Source organism: Myotis brandtii, unplaced genomic scaffold, assembly GCF_000412655.1.
Source record: "Myotis brandtii unplaced genomic scaffold, ASM41265v1 scaffold125, whole genome shotgun sequence".
Classification (NCBI taxonomy): Eukaryota; Metazoa; Chordata; class Mammalia; order Chiroptera; family Vespertilionidae; genus Myotis; species Myotis brandtii.
Window position 1 is genome coordinate 12,364,977 of NW_005354385.1, and position 22,476 is coordinate 12,387,452.

Sequence of the window (22,476 nt, forward strand, 5' to 3'; positions counted from 1 at the left end):
ACTGGGGATGTGCCCGCAACCAAGGTACATGCCCTTGACCGGAATCAAACCTGGGACCCTTCAGTCCGCAGGCCGACGCTCTATCCACTGAGCCAAACCGGTTCGGCAATTTTTCCCTATCATTTTAAAACACGCCTCTATATTATTGATTCTATGTACTTATTTTTTAATCTTAAAAAGATAGCTTTATGCACCTATGTGGATATGAAAATCGATGCTTTATTCCCTTCCCCCAACATCCCTCAAAGCACAACATTTAAAAATCTTCCATTTTCCTCCCAGTTTTGAGTATTAGTTTTTCTTATTCAGGATTTAATCAAATGCCAGGGATACGGTGGGCACTGTGCAAGATAGTAAGGGCACAAAGTAATGCATCTACCAATGAAAATCAGAAATTTAAGATTCCAAAATACATCATGTTATATTTTTTTTATTTTCAAAAGCAAACCATTTTGTTGCCTTTTTTTAAATGTTTCTTTTCATTTTGCATGTTAATAAAAGTCCACATCTACAAATTGTGTTGTCTTATACCAGGCTAAATTGTAACAGGTGATCATATTTACCAATCACTAAAAGAATTGCACTAATGAAAAAACAACATTAAAATATAATATTTAAAGATACGAAATTATGTTTATAGTACAGTTTCACATAATAAAGGACAGAAGAAAACTGAAAAAAAAAAAAAACCCTGGAAGAACACCCAAAAATATTAGTTTCTATCAGGATGCCTGGTGCATAGTATCTAATAACTGTAAGAAGGAGTTGGAAGAAATAGAGGAATGGAAAAGTAATAGCTAACAGATGGTGTTAACAATATGCAGGCACTATTCTGAAAACTTTACATATATTAATTTGTTTAATCCTCATAACCCTATCGGCATAACTATTACGTATCCCCATCCTAGAGATGAGGCAACCGGGACACTGAGAAGACTGGGTAACTTGTCCATTTCACAGCCACTAAATGGTCCAGTTGAGATTTAAAGCAAGGTAAATCTAGCTCCACAGTTTGCTCAGGATAGAGGCACACAAAGTAATAACATTAGCAGTCATTGTGTATAATAGAGGGACTAAGCTATATTTCCCCCTTGCTGTTAATTTCTACTTTTGTGCACTTTTCAATCTAACCCAGCAGCAAGTATTGTTTATAATGTGTATATTAATCAGCAGCTACAAAGAACAAATAAATTACCAGAAGTTTGTTTGCTATCCATCTAGAAAAAGAAATATCATTCCCTATTGGAGAGAATCTTTGTCATCTAGGAAGTGGTATAGAAAGGTGTCTTGAGCCTATACAGGAACTAAATTTTCCTTGGAGGCCTTAGACTTTCCATACTCTTGGTGGAGAGGATAATTTGTGTCACTCATTTTGTGATGCTTCTTAGCTCTCATAAACTTCTATTTAACTTTCAAAAACAGACGTTAGCTCACTACTTATAAATATATTCATTGCCAAAAAGAGCCAAAAGTCCTTAACATACACCAAACTCCATTTTCTTGTCCTATAAATTGTCTGATCTTTCCAGAAAGTAGGATAACAAAGTAAGATCAGAACTACCTACAATGGATTCAATTCTGCAAAAGTTAAATCCTGGTGCTTTCATGCATGCCTATGTAATACACCTTTCAGAGAGGCGCTGGACTTCGGGGTCATATTTCCAAGGAGCTGCTAAATTCATTCAAGGCCACTGGGTGGTGCTGGTGCATCCTGATTTGTAATGTGCTCTATGCTGCGTTTTCATGGTCACAAGGACAAAAAGCCAATGTCCATGCTTGCACAGCTTGACCCACCTATCACAGTTGCACTGAAGGTATCTGAAATGATAACATTTCCAAACAGTTAAAAGGAGAAGACTGGAGCCAGGGTGACGGTCAGAAAAAGTAATTAGTATTTCTAATTTTCTGCTTTTAAGGAAACTCAGAAAATAGTTAAAACTGTCTATTAAGTTGGAATGTATAATCCTCAATGGACAATCTTGTGCTTAATATGTCTTTCTCCTAAAATATAGAATACAGGGGGAAATATTCTGATATACTGTAGTTAATTTACAAACCAAAACCAAAAACCAAACCTCTGTCCCCAATCAACTTTGATGTCATATCCTGTGGTCAGTAAGTAGCTCTTAATCTGCTACTGTCTACAATATACTAATTTATGATTCTGTAATGCCTTTAAGACCTTGAAATAATAATAATGAAATTTCATTCAAGTAAAATGACCTATTGGTATTATATTGTAATTAATTCATTTTTTTTATGTATGCAGAATACTTTTGTGCTGAAGTTAAGTGTTAGCTGTTAGGTTTTACATTTGCCAGGAGCCTAAGCTTTTATTTCTTAAAAAGATACCTAAACCTTCTTTTGGGGGAAATACCTTTTGGCTAACTAGGGTTTTATTTACAATAAACTTTTAAGGTATTTATTTGTGTAATAAAATACAACCATTATGTTGTCAGTAATTGGGTGCTACAAAGGGAGATCCCAAGGGTTTTAAAATGAGGGAATATTTCCATGTTAGAGTGAAGCTGCAGATGAAATACATGTGGGTCAGTCATAGACATGCCAAGTCCACTAAGGGACACAGAATGGCTCCTGGGCCATGAAATGGGGCTCATTCTGCTCTTACTTAAAGACAGAGGGTTGCTCTAAAGGTTAGAGACAGATGCTTAGCTGCCCATGGTGTGGTTCAACTTGACTGTTATGGTATCCACTTGACTACTGTATAATGGCATAATGGCTATAATGACTAAGCTTAAAAGGGCTCAGGAAAAAATTTCCTCTGAGAGGTAATCATAAGAATTGTCAAGATTTGAAATTTTTATAAGACCTCAGTGAGTGGGAAACTCTTTTTTTTCTTTTGAGGCTTTGGCTCCATGTAAAAGGTAGAGGAGAGAGTAGTTACCTGGGTCCCAGTTGAGAAAGTTTAATGGCTTGTGGTCTGACCATTCCCAGCCTCTAGAAGAGTACAGCTGATTTAAGCCAATCCAGAAGATGCTTGCAATGCCTTCTTTTTCTGTAACAATTACATAATTTTAACAAGTGACAAAACTACCAATTTATGATCTAAGTCAGACTATCTAGGAGGGTATCTATCCCACAAAGCAAGAGATGCTGACAGACAACACTTCCGACTACTGAGAAACCCAAAGGCTGATCAGTTTCAATTCTACTTTCCCATTAGCGTGTGCGATTCCCTTTCTTCTAAGGTAAGAACAGACTCTTCTCAGAACAGCTGTTTCACTACTTTATACCCTCTTGTCAGAAAGCAGTTATATAGTCAGGAATGTAAAGTAAAACATAGGAAATATAGCCAATAATTTTGTAATGACTATGTATGGTGTCAGATGACTACTAGACTAATCGGGGTGATCACTTTGTAATACTAATCACTGTGCTGTACAACTGACGCTAATATAATATTTTATGTCGACTGTAATTGAAAAATAAATTTAAAAAGAAAGCACTTATATATAAAAAGTAGTTTGCATTGCAGATCTAGATTTTGAGGATCTGATTGTATTCCATTAAGCATATATCCTTTGCCAGATACGAAAGCTACAAAAACCAAAATGAGAGTCCTGCCCTCATGAGGATCTGAATCTAGTAGAAACAGATGTGGATCCCCAAATGGTAAAGTGCTACCAGCACTGCTTCAGAAATATGTACAGGAGCTGTTTCGTAGGCAATGTAATATACATCTGTAGAGTCCAAAGGAGATATTTAAACTGGAGATACGGAAGAGAGAGACACACACACACATGTACGCCACTGTGGAGAGGTATCATTCTAATTTATTATTTGACAACAAGACGCCATCAGCAAAAAAGAGAAAGACAGAGAAGCAGAAATGATTTAAGTAGTGAGGCTAATTGCAGAAAAGCCACACAATATGCATATGCCCATGAGCAATGGGTCCAATCTTGCATGTATGGTCCATGTGTACTGGAAAAACATGTAAAGAATTGTGAATTATTGTAAGGAATTTCATACCACTGGGAAGGAAGTCAACAGAATTACTTAGGAACCTGGTAAGACTTCATCAACATCATGAAGGAATAACCTGAAGATACTCAGGGCCAGGTAGAAGAGACAGAGCAAATGATGAAATGGTCTACAGAAGACAAGGATGATGTTGACAAATAGGAAGAGCTCACAGGTTGGAATATCTATAAATTTGTTAAAATAGTCTCGTAATAAAACACTTAATAGCAGTTTCTTAATTCCTCACAGGGAATTATATGATATGCTACTGTATTATATGTAATCATCTATATACATATACATGTAAAATATAGTTATGTTTTTATATAATTTATTTGTACATTAAATTACATATACATAAATGGTTCTTAAAGTATGGATGTTTTCTACTTGCAAATCACACAGATATATCGGATATATATAATTTTGTTCATTATATATATCTCCGATATATCTGTGTGATTCGCAAGTAGAAACCGTATGCATTCTTCACTTTTTAGTAGATGTCTATCCATGTGAATTGTATAGAGAAAATTATAATCACATATACATCTGAGTGATTTGCATATATAAAACCATGTCCATACATTAAGGGATTTTTAAAAGTGGGTAATTTTAATCATACACAATTTTTGTCTTATTGCCTCCCTAAAACAGGTAATTCAACTGGAATTGACACCAGGGAATGGGTGCGTTCCCCTGGGTAGAGCAGAAATAGCAACAGCAAACACAAAAGAAGCCACAAGCAGTAACACAAACACCAGTGTTCAAGGGATGGACAGGGGTCTGGAAAGAGGGTGGTAGGGCCAAGGCCCAATGATCACTCCACCAAAAAGGAAGTGTGAGGATAAAAGTGAATTAGAAAGATACACTGTGCTTTCCAGGGGCTTGGCTGTGAAAGAAAGAGATAGGGCTGCAGGAACTAAGAAATATATATATGTGTCTATATTAGTGGTAGGAGTTTAAACAAGTTAATAGCCTTTTGGAGATGAATTAGAAACAGTTGATGAAAATACAAGATATGAGAAAAAGCTGGTGTGGCCACAAGAACCTTGGGGAAGGAGTTAACCTTGAACAAGCTCACAGCTGACAGTGCAGATACAGATACATATGTAAGTATTAGGGTGAGAAATAAAGGTTTGCCTTACCTTTCTCAAGGAAATAGCTGGTAAGGATACTCTGCTAAAGAAGGAGAAGGTGGGTATTTGAGGGAATTTTGGATTCACCCTTTTCTTTCACTTGTTAGCACAAGCAAGGGCTGCCAATGCTTGTATACAAAGACCTTGAGGATTTAATATAATGTAAATTTCTTCCTATTAGTAAAAGCAATGAATTTTCCAGCATTCCTAAAGAAGTACTGAAAACTATGACATATTTACGGTACTCTAAACTCGACCATACCCTGACATTCAGAATTCCTTTCATTCATTTCTAACTGGGGATGCCAGGGAGGGTCAATCTTTCCCATCCGTCCCAAGTTCAATGCCCTCCCTCCCATGAAGTCTTTTCAGATAATCCCCCTGCAGGAAGTCTAAATAATCCTATCACTCCTTCAAAATTATTTTATTGCTTATCTGCACATGGCAAGTACACATTTATGACAGAGCAAAATGACCTTTGGAAGCTGTCAGGCTCCTACTCTGCTTCATTACACTGTTCTATTTGTGAACTCTATTAAAAACTTATTCTTCACTGGAATGATAGCATTTTAAAATTGTGATTGATAGAAAATGCTAAGAACCATATGATTTAGCTCATATATGGAATATAAAACTGAAAGTCATGAACACAAACAGCATTGTGGTGGTTGCCAGAGGGAAGGGGGTGGGAGAAAAAGGGGGTCCTAATATAAGATGACAGGAGATTTGACTTTGAATGGTAGGCACAGTGCAATATACAGATCTTGTAACATAAATGGTAGGCACAGTGCAATATACAGATCTTGTAACATAGAAACCCACACCTGAAACCTATTCCATTCATGTTGACCAATGTCACCCCAATCGATTTAATAAACAAACAAATAAACAAACAAAAATCAACCAAAAAAATGTGACTAAGTTAACCAACAGGAATGTTCTTTATGTGTCTTATGCCAGCTAATGTGAATGGGAAATGGATAAAACATAAAGGGCACAAACTTCTTATATGACCTGGACAATATGGAGCTGGACTTTTTTCTACATAGTCCAAGCAAGAAGTTGATCAATTTGAGACACTACTTACCCCCATCTTTGCCATCAAGAAATAGACCATTGTTAGCGTAAATCTTCATGCCTAATCAATAGGCAAGCCCATCAAGGAAGATATTTCTTGACTGCCCCTGAGACCCCTGTTCAGAGCTGGCCCATATTTCTATTCCTCTCCTTACAATAAAAGACTACAGGGTCTGCTAATGGTCATGCACTTCGGATGAGCAGGATGAGAGCCTCTTTAATGCATCATAAAATCCACAGTGAGCAGGGGCCCTGACTTAGAAGTGTTCTAGTCTTGGTGCACCTTCAAGATGGCTCAAAGTGAGCCACCAAGGCTGAGGCAAATTAGGACAAATGAAAATGTGCTGTTCCTACTCCAGGGACTGTTGGAGCCTCTTTTGTTGCTTCGGGGTGAATCGGTGGTTAGAAGTCCTCTGGGAAGGCCGGATCATGGGAAATCTATCTCTCAAAGAAAATCTAGTGAATATAAGGAAACCACGCCCCCTCCCTCTGGCCCCTGTATCAGTAAAACAAAACTAATAAAAACAAAACTAATTAAGTGCAGGGCTGGCAGAGAGGAAAAAGAAAGCTTTTTCAGACTGTATTAGACTTATCTTCAAGGGGCCTGCTTCTGCTTTTTTTCTGGCAGATTCCCTGGTCCCACCCAACTAGTAGCTAACAAACCAGAGGTTTCTTTTGGAATCACATTCTCCAATATGCTCTGCATATGTACAACTCTTATTTCACAACTATATAACAAACTTTGATCACAAATTCTGTCTTATTCACTTTGGTTGGCCTCACTGCTCCTAGCCCAATGGTTACATGGTAGTTTTCAATAAAGGGCCACTTAATAGAAACTTTAAGATATTTTCAAGACTTAGATACTCTGAGTTTCAGATGTTAAAGTACAGCTTTCTTGGGTTTTGGGAAACCAAAAATTATAATTAGGCATATTGATATGTCTAAACAACATTTCATAGTAAAAGAGAAGCTTGAAAGGCTGTACCTCTAAATTATTGATATATATAAGGTGTAGAAAGTGTCTGGCCAGGGGTAGGGGCTACTGGGCCCTTTAACATATTATCTCACTTTTATGAGTTACTAAAGAAAAGAAATCCTGTAACATTCTTTTACAAATGCATCATTAGATTGTTTGTTAGGATGTTAGCAGTCACACTTTGACATTTCTCCCTCATTATAATCATCACTATCCAAATAATATTCAAGGAGGCTTAAACTTATTGGCACTTTTCACTCTAACAATATTTTTGTAAGGTTTCAGTGATGTTGGGAATAGAATTCTATTGTCAAATACTAGCCCATTAGGTTTATTTGATGGATTTCCATTCTAGAGGTCTAATTATTCAAGTATCAAACAACAAAGGAAAGGTTAAAGTTAAAAGTAAGAAAAGAGATATTCATAAGGCTTTAGCCAAAAAGCCTGACAAAAGACCAGCAGACTTTTAGTGATGAAAAGATATAAAGCTATGTAAGAGGAGTAATTAATATAATAAGAAGTAAGGGCTCTGGAGTTATATATGTTGATATTCAAATCCCAATTCTGGTATTTCTTGGCTGTCTAAGTATATTATTTCTAAGCATCAATTTCCTTATCTGTAAATTGGGACAGATATTTGTCTCTGAGGTTGTAATGATATTAAATCATTTATCTAGAGCTATTAGGGCTTTGCTCATAGTTAGCATTTATCAAATATTTATGACTTTAATAAAAGTGTGACAGGATTTATCTGAATTAGTCAATAGGTATTTAATACATAGCAATAATGCTTAGAGTTTTGTGCAAAAGGAAAAAACAACCCATGAGGTCCACTCTGCCTGCAAAGAATTTAATAGTATTATAAAAGGTGAATGCAGGTACATGCCTGATACAACTTGTTTTCAAGTCAGACTATGTTCAAATTTTGGCTCTGCTAATTACTTGTGGGTGGCCTTGAACAAGTTACATTTCCCCTTTGATTCTCACATTCGTCATCCAAAAATGAACATAATAAAAATAACACCTACTTCATAGGGTTGCTATATGGGACTCAATAAGATAATGTCTGAAAAGCATTTAAATATCTCTCTAAAAAATCATCATCATATATTATGATTTTTTTTCATGCATTGAAAAAATCATCAGGGACTCAATAACTTGATTTTCGAAAATAATGTAAAAACTTTCTGTTTACAAACTTCTAGTAAAAGAGTAAAAGATGGGCAACAATCCTACAGAATTTTGCTGAGTTTATAAAAGAAGTCTTAAATAAGTACACTACTGAGTACTCTCATAGAATTTTATTGAGTATATAAAAGAAGTCCTAAGTAAGTAAAAAGGCATACCATTTTCATGGATGAGAAGACTTAAAAATGTAGTGACAGTAATGCCTTCTTAATTAATCTATAATTCATGCAATTCAAAGTCCCAATAGGTTTTTTATTGAGAATAACAAGCTGATCCTTAGATTCATATGAAAGAATGGGAAAGAAAATAGCCAAAAAAAAAAATGAATATGGGAGAATTTGCACATCTAGAAAATAAGATTTACTGTGTGAGGCAGGACTAACTAAAACAGTGTGGAATAGATAGAAAGACCAATAAGTAGACCAAAAGAATAGAATGGAGAGGCTAGGAATAACCTATATATCCTAAGGTTTATATTTATTAGAGGTGGCATAACAAACCAAATGGGGAAAATGTAAAATAAATAGTACTTGGTAAACCTGACTATCCATCTGGAGAAAGATGAATAAGATTCCAAGCTTTACAAACTACATTACAGATGGATTAAGGATGTAAATGTGAAAAGCAAAATAATAAACTTTTTAAAAAAACACGAGAGGATATCATTATCATTTTAGGGGTAAGGAAGGATTTGCTAAATAATAAAAATAAGCATAAAACATTAAAGAAAAGATTGGTAAGTGTAACCAAATTAAAACTAACATATTTCTTTTATGATGAGGCAACTAAAATAAAGTGAAAAGGTAAAGACTAGTAAAAGAGATGTGTAATCCTATAACAAAAGATTAGTGTCCAGAATATATAAAAAACTATAGCAGATCAATATACAAATGACCAACAACTCAATAGAAAAGAAGCAAAGGACATAAACTGGCAAATTACAAGGGGAAAATCTAAATGCTCAGTAAACACAAGATGCAAAACCACATTAACTATTAGGGAAATGTAAATCAACAATGATATACCATTTCACATTCATCATATCAGCCAATTAATAAGTCTGTTAACACCAAGTGGTAGTGGAAGTTGTAAACTAATACAACCACTTTGGAAAGCAATTTGGGAATTTGATTAGAGGTGAAGAGATGTTCACACCATGTGTTAGCAATTTCCACTCTAGAGAAACTCATACATGCTCAATGGGACACATACAAGGCTGTTCCTTGCAGAGGTGTTTGTAATAGCAAAAGCTGAAAACAACCTGTTTCTCAGTAGAGAATAGATGAATTGTGGTTTATTCGTACAATGTAACACTATACAGCGGCAGCTGAAAATGACTAAACTTACATATGGGTAAATAAGATAGTATTTGCATTATTGTAAAACATAGAACGATGGTATAATGAAAACATATATAGGATTTATAAATATGTATAAGAGCACTCAAGGGACGGTTATTTTGAAAGGTGGGCATGGGGCTTGAATTCTGCTAACATTTTATTCTTCCAGAATAAAGGGAGGGAAAGGAGGGAAGGAGAGAGGGGTAAAGAGGAAGAGAGAAAGGGAATCAATCCATGTAAAGTAGTATGACAAAATGTCAGTGAATATTTATTTAGTCAGGGTGGTGGTTGCATAGGTCTCTATGTGATTACTTCCTATTCTGTCTATATGATGTTTTAAAAATATGTTTTCGTAATTAAAAACTTAAAAATTATCATCACCACCCCACGAACAAGACAAAACAAAATCCTATCCACTCCATGTGTCTACAATCTACATCATTAAATCCACTTTAAGGTTTCTTAAAGCTCTCCTTGCCCCTGAGGACTGCGCTTGTTTAACTCACACGGGAAACCATCCAGTATGACTCAGCCATCTTCTTTACCTTCCTCGAGTTCTCCAGTTTTCAATGTTCAGAGAGTTTAATGTTTACCTTTTAAAAAATACTTTCACTTAGGCTTAGGGTAGCAGTTTAATCCTGCAACCTCAACACATTTTCTGAACATTAACCTCTTTTTGGTCTCCATCGCAATGGATGGAATAGGATTACAGTCAGTACGTTTTCGCTTGTGGGTTTCAGTGTTGAAGTTTAAATCCCAAGAGAAGATAGAAAAATATAAACATAAAACAACATACCTGAATGTGAAAACAGAGGAAGACAGAAAACCTCTTTATATTTTGGCAGTTTGCTCTATGGCATGTAAGTTAAACGTACCTTTAAGATAAGTTAATTCGGCATCACTGTTGATGCTCAGTAAGTCAGCTCCTTGATTCTGACATGAAACATAAGCTTCTTTCCAAGAAAGAGCTGCCTGAGTATTAAATTGGTAGCAACTTCCCATCTGCTCATTCTTTTCCCAATTACCTTCACAGCCATTTTCTGTTGATAAAAAGATACGTTAGTGATCATAAAGTAAGGATGTAATGTTTACTATTACTTAGAATGCTTAAATTGGGGATTATTGCTTGACTAGACCACAGTTTGATTCTTTGGTTACACAAGGGATTTGAAGTCATAGGACACCCAATGACTCAGGCTGATTAAAGCTTCTACTATCCTACTGACCACCCTCCCTTTATCCCCTATCAAGTACAATGCCATATTTTAGCCCATACCTGCCTTCTATCTATGGGTAGGAAACTTTAACTGTGCTTACACTTTTAAGCCCCCAAGTTAATGAAAAACAAGCTCACGTGAAAATGGTGGCAGACTGCAGAGGGATTTGCCCACGGCCTGCAGAGAAACTATTGCATGAGTATGTCTGTGTGCAGACATGCTGCTTAAATACTCAAGATTTAGAACCCAGGTGACTACATTATTGGGAAACTCAGTCCAAGTTTCTCCTTAATAGTTTAATAAGATAATTCAATATACAATATATACTAATCAATAATACATAATTATCATTATACATGTATATGTACATGTGTGTGCATATGTGCACAAACATATATGTTCATAGTATAATGTACCTATTATTTTAACAAATATTTAAAAAGTGTGTATCATTTCAGACAAAAACCTTCAAGCTACGTTCAGGACAAGACAAATCGGTCTTGATACAACTGGCTCAAGAATACACTCAGAGACTCCCATGTGCTCTCTAGAGGAGGGAACATTGGGTGTGTCCCAAGCTTCCCTTGTGGGGTTTCCAAAGGGCCTCCATAACCAGTCACATGCCACATGGCCTTTCAAGCTGGAAGGGCCCTTAGATACCATCTTGGCTAACGTCCTCCTTTCACAGGCGGGAACAAAGGTCTAGAGGTGTTTGTGCAGAGCTAATCAGAGCTCCGGCCTCTCCATCTGGGCTACTGATCTTCTAACTGGCCAACACTGCTCCTTCTGCCGCTTTAGAATGGCCCACATAGCAACAGAGGCTGCCGTGTCATGTGGTGAACACAAAACAGGTGGATTTTTAACTATACTGCCTAAAGGTTCCTTATTACCACTAGGCCCTATGCTTATAAACCCAGGGGCTCCCAGTGCAATAGCAGTGTGTTTATGACTATAAAATAAAATCTCATGGTTTAGCAGTCCTTGGGTTTGAAAAACTCAGTCTTGCTTCTTCCATAAAAATAACTCTGGGAGGCCTATGAATACTTTAAAAATCCACTCTCCCCCTGCCATGCAGAGGAGGCTAAAGGCATTGAGACAGATGCCAGTCAAGGCTGCAAGTCAGAGTAGGATAAATATGTTGGGAATAAGGATCAGGAATCCTGGGATTTCCACCAGGCTCTGCACCTATGGGGTTTGACCCTGACAATCTGGGTGTTGGTTGCCCCTCACCTGAGAAATGAGGGTATGCACTGGCTACCTCCACATTCCCATTCCCATCTAAAATTTCTGATCCAGACTACTGTTATATTTACATGAAATTGGTGCCTGGTTGACCGAACTCTGCTTATCAATTAAAGCTGAAGCAAATATTGGCTTTTTACCTTGCAGTAGGTCCCAGGTGTTTAAAAGCCTGTGCCTCTACCTAGAAAAGTGATTATCAAAGTGTGGTCCCAGACCAGCATCATGAGCATTATCTGGGAACTCATTAAACTGCAAATGACTGGGCCCCACTCTAAACATACAGAATTATAATTTCTGGAGGTGAGCCTCAGAAATCTGTGTTATAACAAACTCTCCAAGTGATTCTGTTGCATCCGGAAGTCTGAGAACCACTGGCCCAGCAAAAACCTCAATTGCCTGGAACTCTGCATTTTGAAGCTCGGCTTCCTCGAGGAGGGATGAGCATGACTAGATCAGCAGGATGGCTGCTGAGTGAGGGAGGACAGTACAGTTGTTCAGGACAAGGTCTGAGGGCTGGATTTCCTGGCTTTAAATCTTAGCTCTGAAACTGATTAGCTGTGTGACTTCAGGCGAGTGATTTAACCCCCCTGTGCCTCACTCACTTTGCTCATCTGTAAAATAAGGTTGTGTAAGGATTGCTTAAAATAGTAACTGACACTTGGCAGGGCCCTATCAGTATTATTACTTGGGTCTGGAGCTGTTTGCTTTATCTTTACTACAGATTCCTCTAACTTACTGCCCACTAAAAATGTTTCTTGAGTATCTACCACACACACTTCAAGTACTGTGATCCCCTGTAAATCTCAACTGACTGGCAAGAAAATCTGTCTATTACATACCAGATAATAATGCAACTGCTACTTTGGTCTCTTTCACTCTAAGGAACAGTCAATTCTTTAGCACATCCTGAATTGTTTGCTTCATGTAAGACGCACTTAGAAAACATGCTCTGATCAATATATCAGAATGGTGGAAGGAACAATTCACCAATTTTGAGATGGTCAGGGATAATGTCTCTTTTGCTCCCCACTCTTTGCTTCAGGCCATAAACATATTTAAGTGTCCACCATCCTAAAAGTGTTTTTTTTTCAACCTATCTGCCCGTCAGACCACCACCTTGCCTCTCTCTTTCTCTTTTCCATAAAACTTAAGAGGCTTACTCACCTTCTGTTCACGGTGCAGTCCATTATAACCCAGCTTCCCTGACCACTAGAGTTTCAGACTGCTCTGTTAAAGGTCAGCACTGCCCATGCCTTTCCTACTTTCTCTCCGAGAGGTATTTGTGCAAAATACCCCCTCACCATGTGTCTTCTGTGACACCATCCTGTCTTTGTTCTCTTCCTGGCCTACTTTTGAAAGCAGGTTCATAGCTACACATTAGTTCTCCCTTTCCTCAAATATATACTCCTTGTTTACGATTATATTTGTTCTAATCATTTCTGAATACCTTGGACTCTTCCTTCTCCTTTTCGCCTCTGGGAAATGGTATCTTTTTCTTTCCATATGTAAAGTGTACTAGCCCATACATACCTGGGTTTAAGCAGATACCCCATTCTTGATCATATTCATAATTTAAGGTGGTTGCACACCATGGCCCACTGTGCTCTTCATCATGGATGCACTCATGATGCCAGGTCTCACCAACTAAGAATGGAAATTCACAAGGTTTTCCATAGGCGTTTCCATCTATGGTATATATCTCTGTGGGGTGGGGGGAGGGAGGGGAGAAGATAGAGGGAAGGAGAGTTAATCACTGGATAATCAGCTTCAGTTAACTAATTTCTAAAACTGCTTTGGAAGAAGGGTGGTTGTTTTCACTTATAAGCATACAGTATTTGGGCAGGCTGCGTGGTGTAGAAATTCACAGCACAAATGCTGACTGCTCAGGTCTGGACTTGAACTCTGGCTTTGCCACTGACCAACTGTGTGCCTGTGGACAAGCTCTCCAACCTCTATGAGCCTCAGTTTCTGCATTTGCAAATTAGGAATACCAGTACCTAGCTCATAGGTTTCTTCATGAGGATTCAATGAGGTAATCCATGTAAAACTTCGTTTATTGTGATATGATAAAGAGTTAAAACACTGTGGCTTGATCAAGAGAGGATCAATTGGCTACTGTGGTTGGCAGAGTATTTCACCCGAAGGGGTGCCCTGCCTGAGATTAAACATATACTCTGTATTCTTTTCTTCAGTAAGAGTGGGGCAGTAAAATACCTTGGAATCATTGAAGGTGGGTGTGGACTTTGGAACCCACTGTGGAGTTAGAGACATGAATAAATAGCCCCGTTCTTCGCAGACTGGTGGTAGAATTCAGGCTGTAGGTTTTGAGGAAGTGGGAGGAAGAGCTGCTGGATCTCTGAGTGAATTTTTGGAGAGGGGCAGCACATGGTAATTCAGGTTATAAAAGAAGAACCTGCTTCAACTGGGCAGTCATAGGACCAGCTGTTGACCAACAAGGCAGCAGAATCACTTTTTTCATTTTAATAACTTTCCCTGGTACACTCATGGAGAGGAACTGAAAAGTTATTTTAACCTCAAATATGCCTGGAAATACTAGAGGAAGCGCTCAATACTTACGTTAATAACAGATTTCTTGGAAAGGTGTTTTTTATAGAACAGCTAACCCTATAACTATTTTTGGTCACCTTTTTCCACATCTGTAATTTTTTTTAAAACTATGATCATTACCAGATTAAAGAATGGCTATTAGGTAAAGCATAGGAATCAGATCTTATCACCTTTTACCAGGTTAGTAGGGTCCCTTAGAATTTCTCTTATATTTGCATAAATGTGTACTTAAGATAGTATTTGGTTCCACATTCTTTATTCTTCTCAATGTTCATTTAACTGAAGTGTGATGTGGCAGGATAGTAAGAAGCTAGGAAAATTCCTTGACAAGTAGAATAATGGAAACTGAGCCTCAACACAAGGACTCATAGCTGGCTCTCTTGTTAGAGCACGCCCACACCTTGAATTTCTGCTGTTTTTCTTTTGAACTCAGGGTCCCACCAGACTTGCATTCATGGGCTTACCTCATGAACCTGTCTCCAAGGCCCCCTTTTCTCTGACTTTCTCTCTCCTGCTGCTTCTTCTACCTTCAGCACTTCCTTCGTTTCACAAACATGCTCTCAAAACCAACTGGACTTGTAGTGTGAAACCTTTCCACACTACAGGCGGGCCCAAGGCAGATCCACCCCGGGCCCAGACCCCGTCTGGTAACAGTGAGCCTTAACTTAATATTAAACAGCAATACAGCAAAAGGTAAGAATAATTTAGATGTTTTTATTTGCAAGAAATCTTTTAGTTTTGTTTTCCTCTGACATATAAATGGATCTGAACAGGGTATTTCTGTTAAAGAGTAATCTGTCCTTATATTTTATAAGGATCCTGCATATAACCTAAGTTTTGTTTTTAACCATACTCAACCTCCCAAGACCTCATGACCAATTTCTCTTCCCATATTACAACACTTAATAGGAGAGTCCCTGAGCACAACGATTATTACTTATAGAAACATCAGTTTCTTTTCTAAATTCTTGTGTTTCTCATACAAAGTGCTTTCCCATACATTTCTCTCACTTCCTCATTACCATAAGCCCCTGGAGTCAGTAGGGCAAGTATTACAAGTGAGGATCAACTGGCTACTGTGGTTGGCAGAGTATTTCACCTGCCTGAGATTAAATGTATACTCTGTCTCCTTTTCTTTAGTAAAAGTGGGGCCAGTAAAATACCTTGGAATCACTGAAGGTGGGTGTGGCCTTTGGAACCCACTGTGGAGTCAGAGACATGGACAAACAGCCCTGTGAAATCCCCGTTTTGCTGAGTAATTAAACGAGTCAGCCAGGCCCTTAGTAGTAACTGACAGAACCGGCTCTTTGATTAGATTCCTTAACATATAAGAACAACTTGTGACAGCAATGGCTGTCTTCTCAGGTTTCAAAGTTATGTTTCATAGCGGGAAGCTGGGCTTCCTTTGAAAAGCTCTCCGATTCACAATATGCTCTGCAGAACGATAAGCATAGAACCACCACCCTAACAGCAGCTGCTAAATTATGCTAACTATTCACGATGAGTTTTATTCTCACACATTTCTTTGCTGCTGCTAGATCTCTTAAATGCCACAGGCTTCCCTAGAAAAACAGACTTTCCTCCGAAGAATCGTCTCTGAATGGGGATAGCAGCCTTTAAAATGACGAGGCACCTACATGGAAAAGTAATATAAAAATTTTTGGTAATATTAGACAAAATGTCTTCAATGGTTAAAAGGAGTTGGCAGGCTTCTAAGAGCTGCTCAAAATTCAGAGAGCTCTACAACCACAGCTCCAACCAAAGTCCATTTCCTCTGCATAATTCACCAAATGTTCAGAATGTGAAGAGTGCTAGCAAGGCCAAGATATCGTAATGATATAAATGCCCATCTGGATGCTAGTCAAAGCAGTTTATCCGTAAAATGTATACAGCTACTTTTCTCTGGTGAACACGACTCACACAGGATGGGGGTTGGCTAGAGAGGCAACCCAGGACACAATGACAAATAACCGTTCTTATATTAGAAGTCAAATATTTATACAGCAAAAGCCAAGGGAGAAATAAAGTAGCTATATTTGGGGAACACAATCCTGGCGTGGAGCTGCAGCTTTGCTGTAACAAGCGTGGTAACTTTGGACTTCGCTTTGTTGCATCTCTGGTATCTTATCTTTCTTTCCTCTATATAATTAGATAAGAAGAGGGGCAGGGACCAGTATGGGGAGTCTGAGAGAGAGCAGTCCTAGAAAAAGCCCCTAACTTAAGACAGCAGTCTCTGACCTAAGAACAAGAAGGGACTACATAGATTTGGGTAAAATTGCCAGGAGTTAGTATTTGATTACATTCCAACAGTGGGAGAGGAAATACAGATTTCTGACAGACTTGACTTGGAAGGTACCAGTCATCAGGAGAGGAATGGAAAAGAGGCAGATTTGGTCTTGACCTCTGTGCAAATTAAATCCTGAGGTTTAAGGTGACAAGTCAGAACTACATGTGCCTTCTCTTTGAAATTTATAAATTTCTTATTTCAAAATTTGCTGTTCCAAATACTATATGTGGTAAGGTCAAGAAACCCTCTACACCCATTTGACTCTCTCTGGGGTGGTGCCTTAGATGGGTTCTTAACCTTTTGGGGGCCACCATTCACTTTGACAGTGGGCCCCCTTCTCGGGAGAATATTATAAATGCATAAAATAAAACACATGGGATTACAAAGAAAACCTGTTATATTGACATGGAGGCATTTTGGGCATTGAAGGAACTTAAAATTACAACTACGTCCCTCAAAAGAATTAGAGGCAAGAGACAGAAAGAGTCCTGTCAAGAAAATTATACTTTCTGATCCTTGAACAAAGACAATGAAACAAGTCAAATCCAGTTCAAAAGGTATTTTGTTTCGTTCCTCATTTTCTCTTAGTTGCCAAGTTGGAGAAGGCTTGACAACACAAAATTTAAACTTGCCATTAAGAAAGCAACTGCTTTTTAAGGCCAGGAGGAAACTGGCTAGCAGAAACAGACCTGTTCAAATAGGCAAGGGTCGAGGATCGAAGAAAAGGAAAAACCCACCCCTAACTCTCTAATATTTCCCCATAACAGCAGACCGGACATCTCAGAGGCAGCTGCATCTGCATTAGAAAAGAGAAAAGGGCTCCCTCAGGACAAAACTTGCGCAGATAAGGGGGAAAATGGCAGGCCAGATTATACTTAAATGAACTTTAAGAGAAGAGGGAAAAATCTCTGTAAAGTTGTGTAAATTTACAAAGAAGAGCAAAGGTGAGATAATAGTTAAGACTTAAAAGATAATTAAAGATATACGTATATCTCAACTTCTGATGTAATTTAGAGCAACAGAATGAAAAAAGATTTGCTTGGGAGATAGCTATTTACATTTAGAGGTTTAAAGAATAAATCTGCTCATTCTTTTTAAACTTTGATCAAGTCTCTAGACTCAGAATAAAGTTCACAATCAACTCCCCAAAAGGCAATAATCATGTACTCATTTTTGGAAGCAATTGAGAAAAAGTTAACTATCACAGTGTAATAGGCACACCAAAAATAAAAAGAAGTACATAAACCCACACGAGGCTCCTAAGTTTTTCCATTACATCAAAATCTGCAGATAAGAAAAAACATATTTCATTTTTTCTTTCTCTTTCTTCTTTTATCATTTAGAATAGGTCCGGCTTTACTACATCATTTGACTTTGATTCTGTACGAAGGATTTCCTGTTACCCTAACTTTTCTTTGTTCTGGAGTTCAGGACGTAATCATGAAAAGCAGGTAAACACATGCTCAGGCATCAGGGAGATTTTCAATTCCGGGGTGGCACAGAATTGCTGTGTGACCTGTGACAAGGCACGTACCTCTCCCAGCCTTGCCTGTAACAGAGGGCAAATAGCACCGAACCCACAGGGATAGTTCAGAGTTACTGCCCAGTGCCTGGAACTGAAGGCTAGCTCACTGCCCATACCCCTGTACAACTTTGCGGTCAGTTGTGCATGTTTAACAGCACATTTACCAAACACAACAGCAAATGAGTCCAAGTCCCTCTCCAATACTCACCATGGTAAGGCTGGGCACAGAGGTTTTCCCCCGAGCCTCCTTTCTTCCAGCCGTCAGATGAATTTGTGCTTGCGATGGCGATTCCACCCTTCAGAGCCAACCTGGACTGGGCCGCTCCATACAGAGAGTGGTGCTCGCATTTCCACCACAGCATGGCTCTGGCGTCACAGCTGAACATCCTCAAGGAGTCCGTGGGTTTGGTAATATCGAGGCCAAGGCACTTCTGGGATTGCAAGTGAAAGAGCCGATGCTGGGACACCCACTTCCACAACATGTCCTCGGTTTTGTCACACTCCTTGGCTACTATCCAGTCATTTAGTGGCTTGATACACTGGCCCATGTTTTCATTGACGATGGTGAATGGATCATTCCCTGAGTCAAGACAGACAAAGAAGGTGTTTCAGGATTCTGAATTATGTGGCCAATGTGCCTTGGCCCCTGCTGGGTGGGGAGAATGTGAGCACCATGGGACCGTCCCTACCTCTGCGCTGTATAAACTGTGATGTACTACAAGGTCAGAGGACAGTGGTGGCCAGCGAGGCAGTACAGTGTGGGGGATGAGCCTGGGCTCTAGGGCCGCTCTGCCTGGGTTCAGTCTGCCTCTGCTACTTGCTAGTCATGTGATCAAGGCAAGTTATTTAACTGCTGTACCTCAGTTTCTTCTGTTGTAGAACAGAGCTTCACATAGTAGATGTGAGGATGAAATGAGCTTATACATACAAAGCACTTAGAATAGTATGTCTATTGTTATTATTATTCCATGAAATGCCCCCCTCACTCCTTTACTTAACCAGATAAGGAAACTCCTTCGTTTTCATTTCCTTTAGACAGATGGTCTACAGTCAATGAAAAATTGAGTCTATTCTAAACAACTCTGTCTTGCTTCCACTTTACTACGGCAGGTAGATTATTACATGACATTGACATGTCTCAGAGGAGATGGGCAGGTAAATTACTACATGTCATTGATGTGTTTCAGAGGAGATGGGCAGACTTCTGAGAGTCTAGAGGAGATGGAGGTCTGGTTCTAAGGGTAGGGGGGAATCTGTGGCCAACTCCATCGCAGCACCTCCAGGAAGGTGAGGGCAAACCCTGGGGAGGGGCTGAGGGCAGGAGGCTTACAGTGTGGATGACTTTGGGAGCCCAAATCTGAGTCACAGGATTTAAGACCCAGTAGGATTGGACAATGGAAAACTCAGAAGTAACCAGTGTTGAGCTGACGGAGAAAGAGAGGAACCTCCCTGAATGCTCCCGACAGTTTTGCATAAGCTGAGGAAGATGGCAGTAATAAAGAAACCGAAGTTCTGTTATTCTGATGAAATGGGACCTCAGAATAAAATGTAATTTGCTATTATGAAAATAAAGTCATGCATTGTTTCTTGCACACCTAAGTTTGTGGAGAAAGATTCACATCTGTCACAACAATCCACAACTGAACAATTTGATCAGTGCTTTTACAAAGAAACATTTTTTTTCATGTTGACGAGAGTAAAGCGGAAATATTTCTGACAAACTTAAATAATCATGATCAATGAACCAAAGTATTCAGCAGAAGAACCTATAAAATTTTAGTTCCCAAAATGCACTTTCATTTTGATGCCAGTTTCACAATCACTTATTTGACTAACATTAAACACCTTTTCTAATAATAATTCACAAGCTTTCAGAGTGACACATTTTCATTCCAAGGACTTGAGGGGGGGATTTAACTATGTAAATAATAACTATAGAATTAAGTCCAATTCCAGTTTGAACTTTGGACAGAGCTTTTTATTGAAATAGCAGCAGCAGATAGGAACAACAAAATCATTTAAAACTTTGTTATTTCTGCTTTCAAATCTGTATTTTAAAATATAGCATAGGGTTGAAGCTAAGTATGTTTGCCCTCACTCTTTCTCCCTTGACATCACTCTGTCATTCTCTACTTTGTGGACACAGTTTGGGAAGATAGTCAACAAAAAAAAGAAAATGTACTACCTTAGAAGATTATCACTCACACTTTCTCTAATGTCCTCCTCCCCCATTTCCAATAGCCACTCAGCCCCAGGATACAGCTCTTTACTAAACTATTCGCTCTCACCTTTCCAAAATAAATCTTGTGTTCCCAGGTATCAGGAGTTACTGCAGAAAAAAAGAAGTCTGCTCCTGCAAAAAAATAGGTGGCTGCCACCCTTCGCTGTGGCCTTACTGCTCTCTTTTCTGGGCACTCAGCTCTGCCCCTTAACCCCAACCAAGTGAACTGGACACAGAGCAGCTGTGTCTATCTTTGTGGCTTGGAGTTCTAGATTTTTCAGGTTGCCTCTGCCAAATCCAAAGGATTAGCTAGGGCAGGGGTCCTCAAACTACGGCCCACGGGCCACATGCAAATACAAATATTGTATTTGTTCCCGTTTTGTTTTTTTACTTAAAAATAAGATATGTGCAGTGTGCATAGGAATTTGTTCATAGTTTTTTTTTTAAACTATAGTCCGGCCCTCCAACGGTCTGAGGGACAGTGAACTGGCCCCCTGTTTAAAAAGTTTGAGGACCCCTGAGCTATGGTTCTCAGTACAGTGGCAGTGGAATAAGGAGTTAGGGATCCTAGATTAAAGACCTATCGCTGCTACCAGTTAGCCAGGAGACCTTGGGGAAGTCACTCAATCTCCTCAGGGTCTTCATATCTCCAAATGTAAGATGAAAGTAGTGGAACATAAGGTATCTAATCCACTTCCAATTCTAACATCATATGCTTCCAGAGGATCACAGTTTTCCCAGTCTTGCAGGTTTTATTGGTCATTGCTAAGTTCATTGCATAATGTTCTTTTAAAAAAAAATTTTTATTGACAAAGTTGGAGGGATCATAATACCAGATATCAAGCTATATTACAAAGCCACTGTTCTCAAAACTGCCTGGTACTGGCACAAGAACAGACATATTAGCCAGGAGACCTCGGGGAAGTCACTTAATCTCCTCAGGGTCTTCATATCTCCAAATGTAAGATGAAAGTAGTGGAACATAAGGTATCTAATTCACTTCCAATTCTAACATCATATGGTTCCAGAGGATCACAGTTTTCCCAGTCTTGCAGGTTTTATTGGTCGTTGCTAAGTTCATTGCATATTGTTCTTTTAAAAAAAATTTTATTGACAAAGTTGGAGGGATCACAATACCAGATATCAAGCTATATTACAAAGCCACTGTTCTCAAAACTGCCTGGTACTGGCACAAGAACAGACATATAGACCAAAGGAACCGAGCAGAGAACCCAGAAATCAACCCAAGTGTTTATGCTCAATTAATATTTGACAAAAGAGGCAAGAGCATACAATGGAGTCAAGACAGTCTCTTTAATAAGTGGTGTTGGGAAAATTGGACAGATATATGAAAAAAAATGAAACTTGACCACCAACTTATACCATACTCAAAATGGATAAAGGACTTAAATATAAGATGGGGAACCATAAAAATCTTAGAGGAATCCACAGGCAGCAAAATCTCAGACATATGCCGAAGCAATATCTTCATTGATACAGCTCCCGGGCAATGGAAACTAAAGAGAAAATAAACAAATGGGACTACATCAAAATAAAAAGCTTTGCACAGCAAAAGAAACCATTAACAAAGCAACAGGAAAGCCAACTGCATGGGAGAACATATTTGCCAATGATATTTCAGATAAGGGTTTAATCTCCAAAATTTACAGAAAACTCATACAACTTAACAAAAGGAAGATAAACAATCC

At 38.6% G+C, this 22,476-nt stretch overlaps 2 protein-coding genes across 4 annotated transcripts in view; both read right to left on the bottom strand.

Annotated features, from left to right (window-relative positions):
- LOC102239650 (lymphocyte antigen 75) overlaps positions 1-1,657 on the bottom strand; it is a 68,175-nt gene extending 66,518 nt beyond the window's left edge. Inside the window, exon 1 of the mRNA XM_014534161.1 lies at positions 1,627-1,657. Coding sequence (XP_014389647.1) covers positions 1,627-1,657 — 31 coding nt within the window. The remainder of the gene's footprint in view (positions 1-1,626) is intronic.
- A 2,187-nt stretch (positions 1,658-3,844) lies between these two features.
- Positions 3,845-22,476, bottom strand: part of LOC106724926 (lymphocyte antigen 75-like) — a 23,877-nt gene continuing 5,245 nt past the window's right edge. The window contains exons 2-5 of one of the 3 annotated variants that reach the window (XM_014534109.1): positions 18,755-19,126; positions 13,697-13,867; positions 10,583-10,747; positions 3,845-3,945 (exon numbers count right to left, since the gene is read on the bottom strand). In XM_014534109.1, the coding sequence (XP_014389595.1) occupies positions 3,869-3,945; positions 10,583-10,747; positions 13,697-13,867; positions 18,755-19,126 (785 nt within the window). In that variant the 3' untranslated portion in view covers positions 3,845-3,868. Of the gene's footprint in view, positions 3,946-3,990; positions 4,170-9,849; positions 9,870-10,582; positions 10,748-13,696; positions 13,868-18,754; positions 19,127-22,476 lie in introns of those variants that run through there. The other 2 variants (XM_014534108.1, XM_014534110.1) reach the window with 2 other exon arrangements.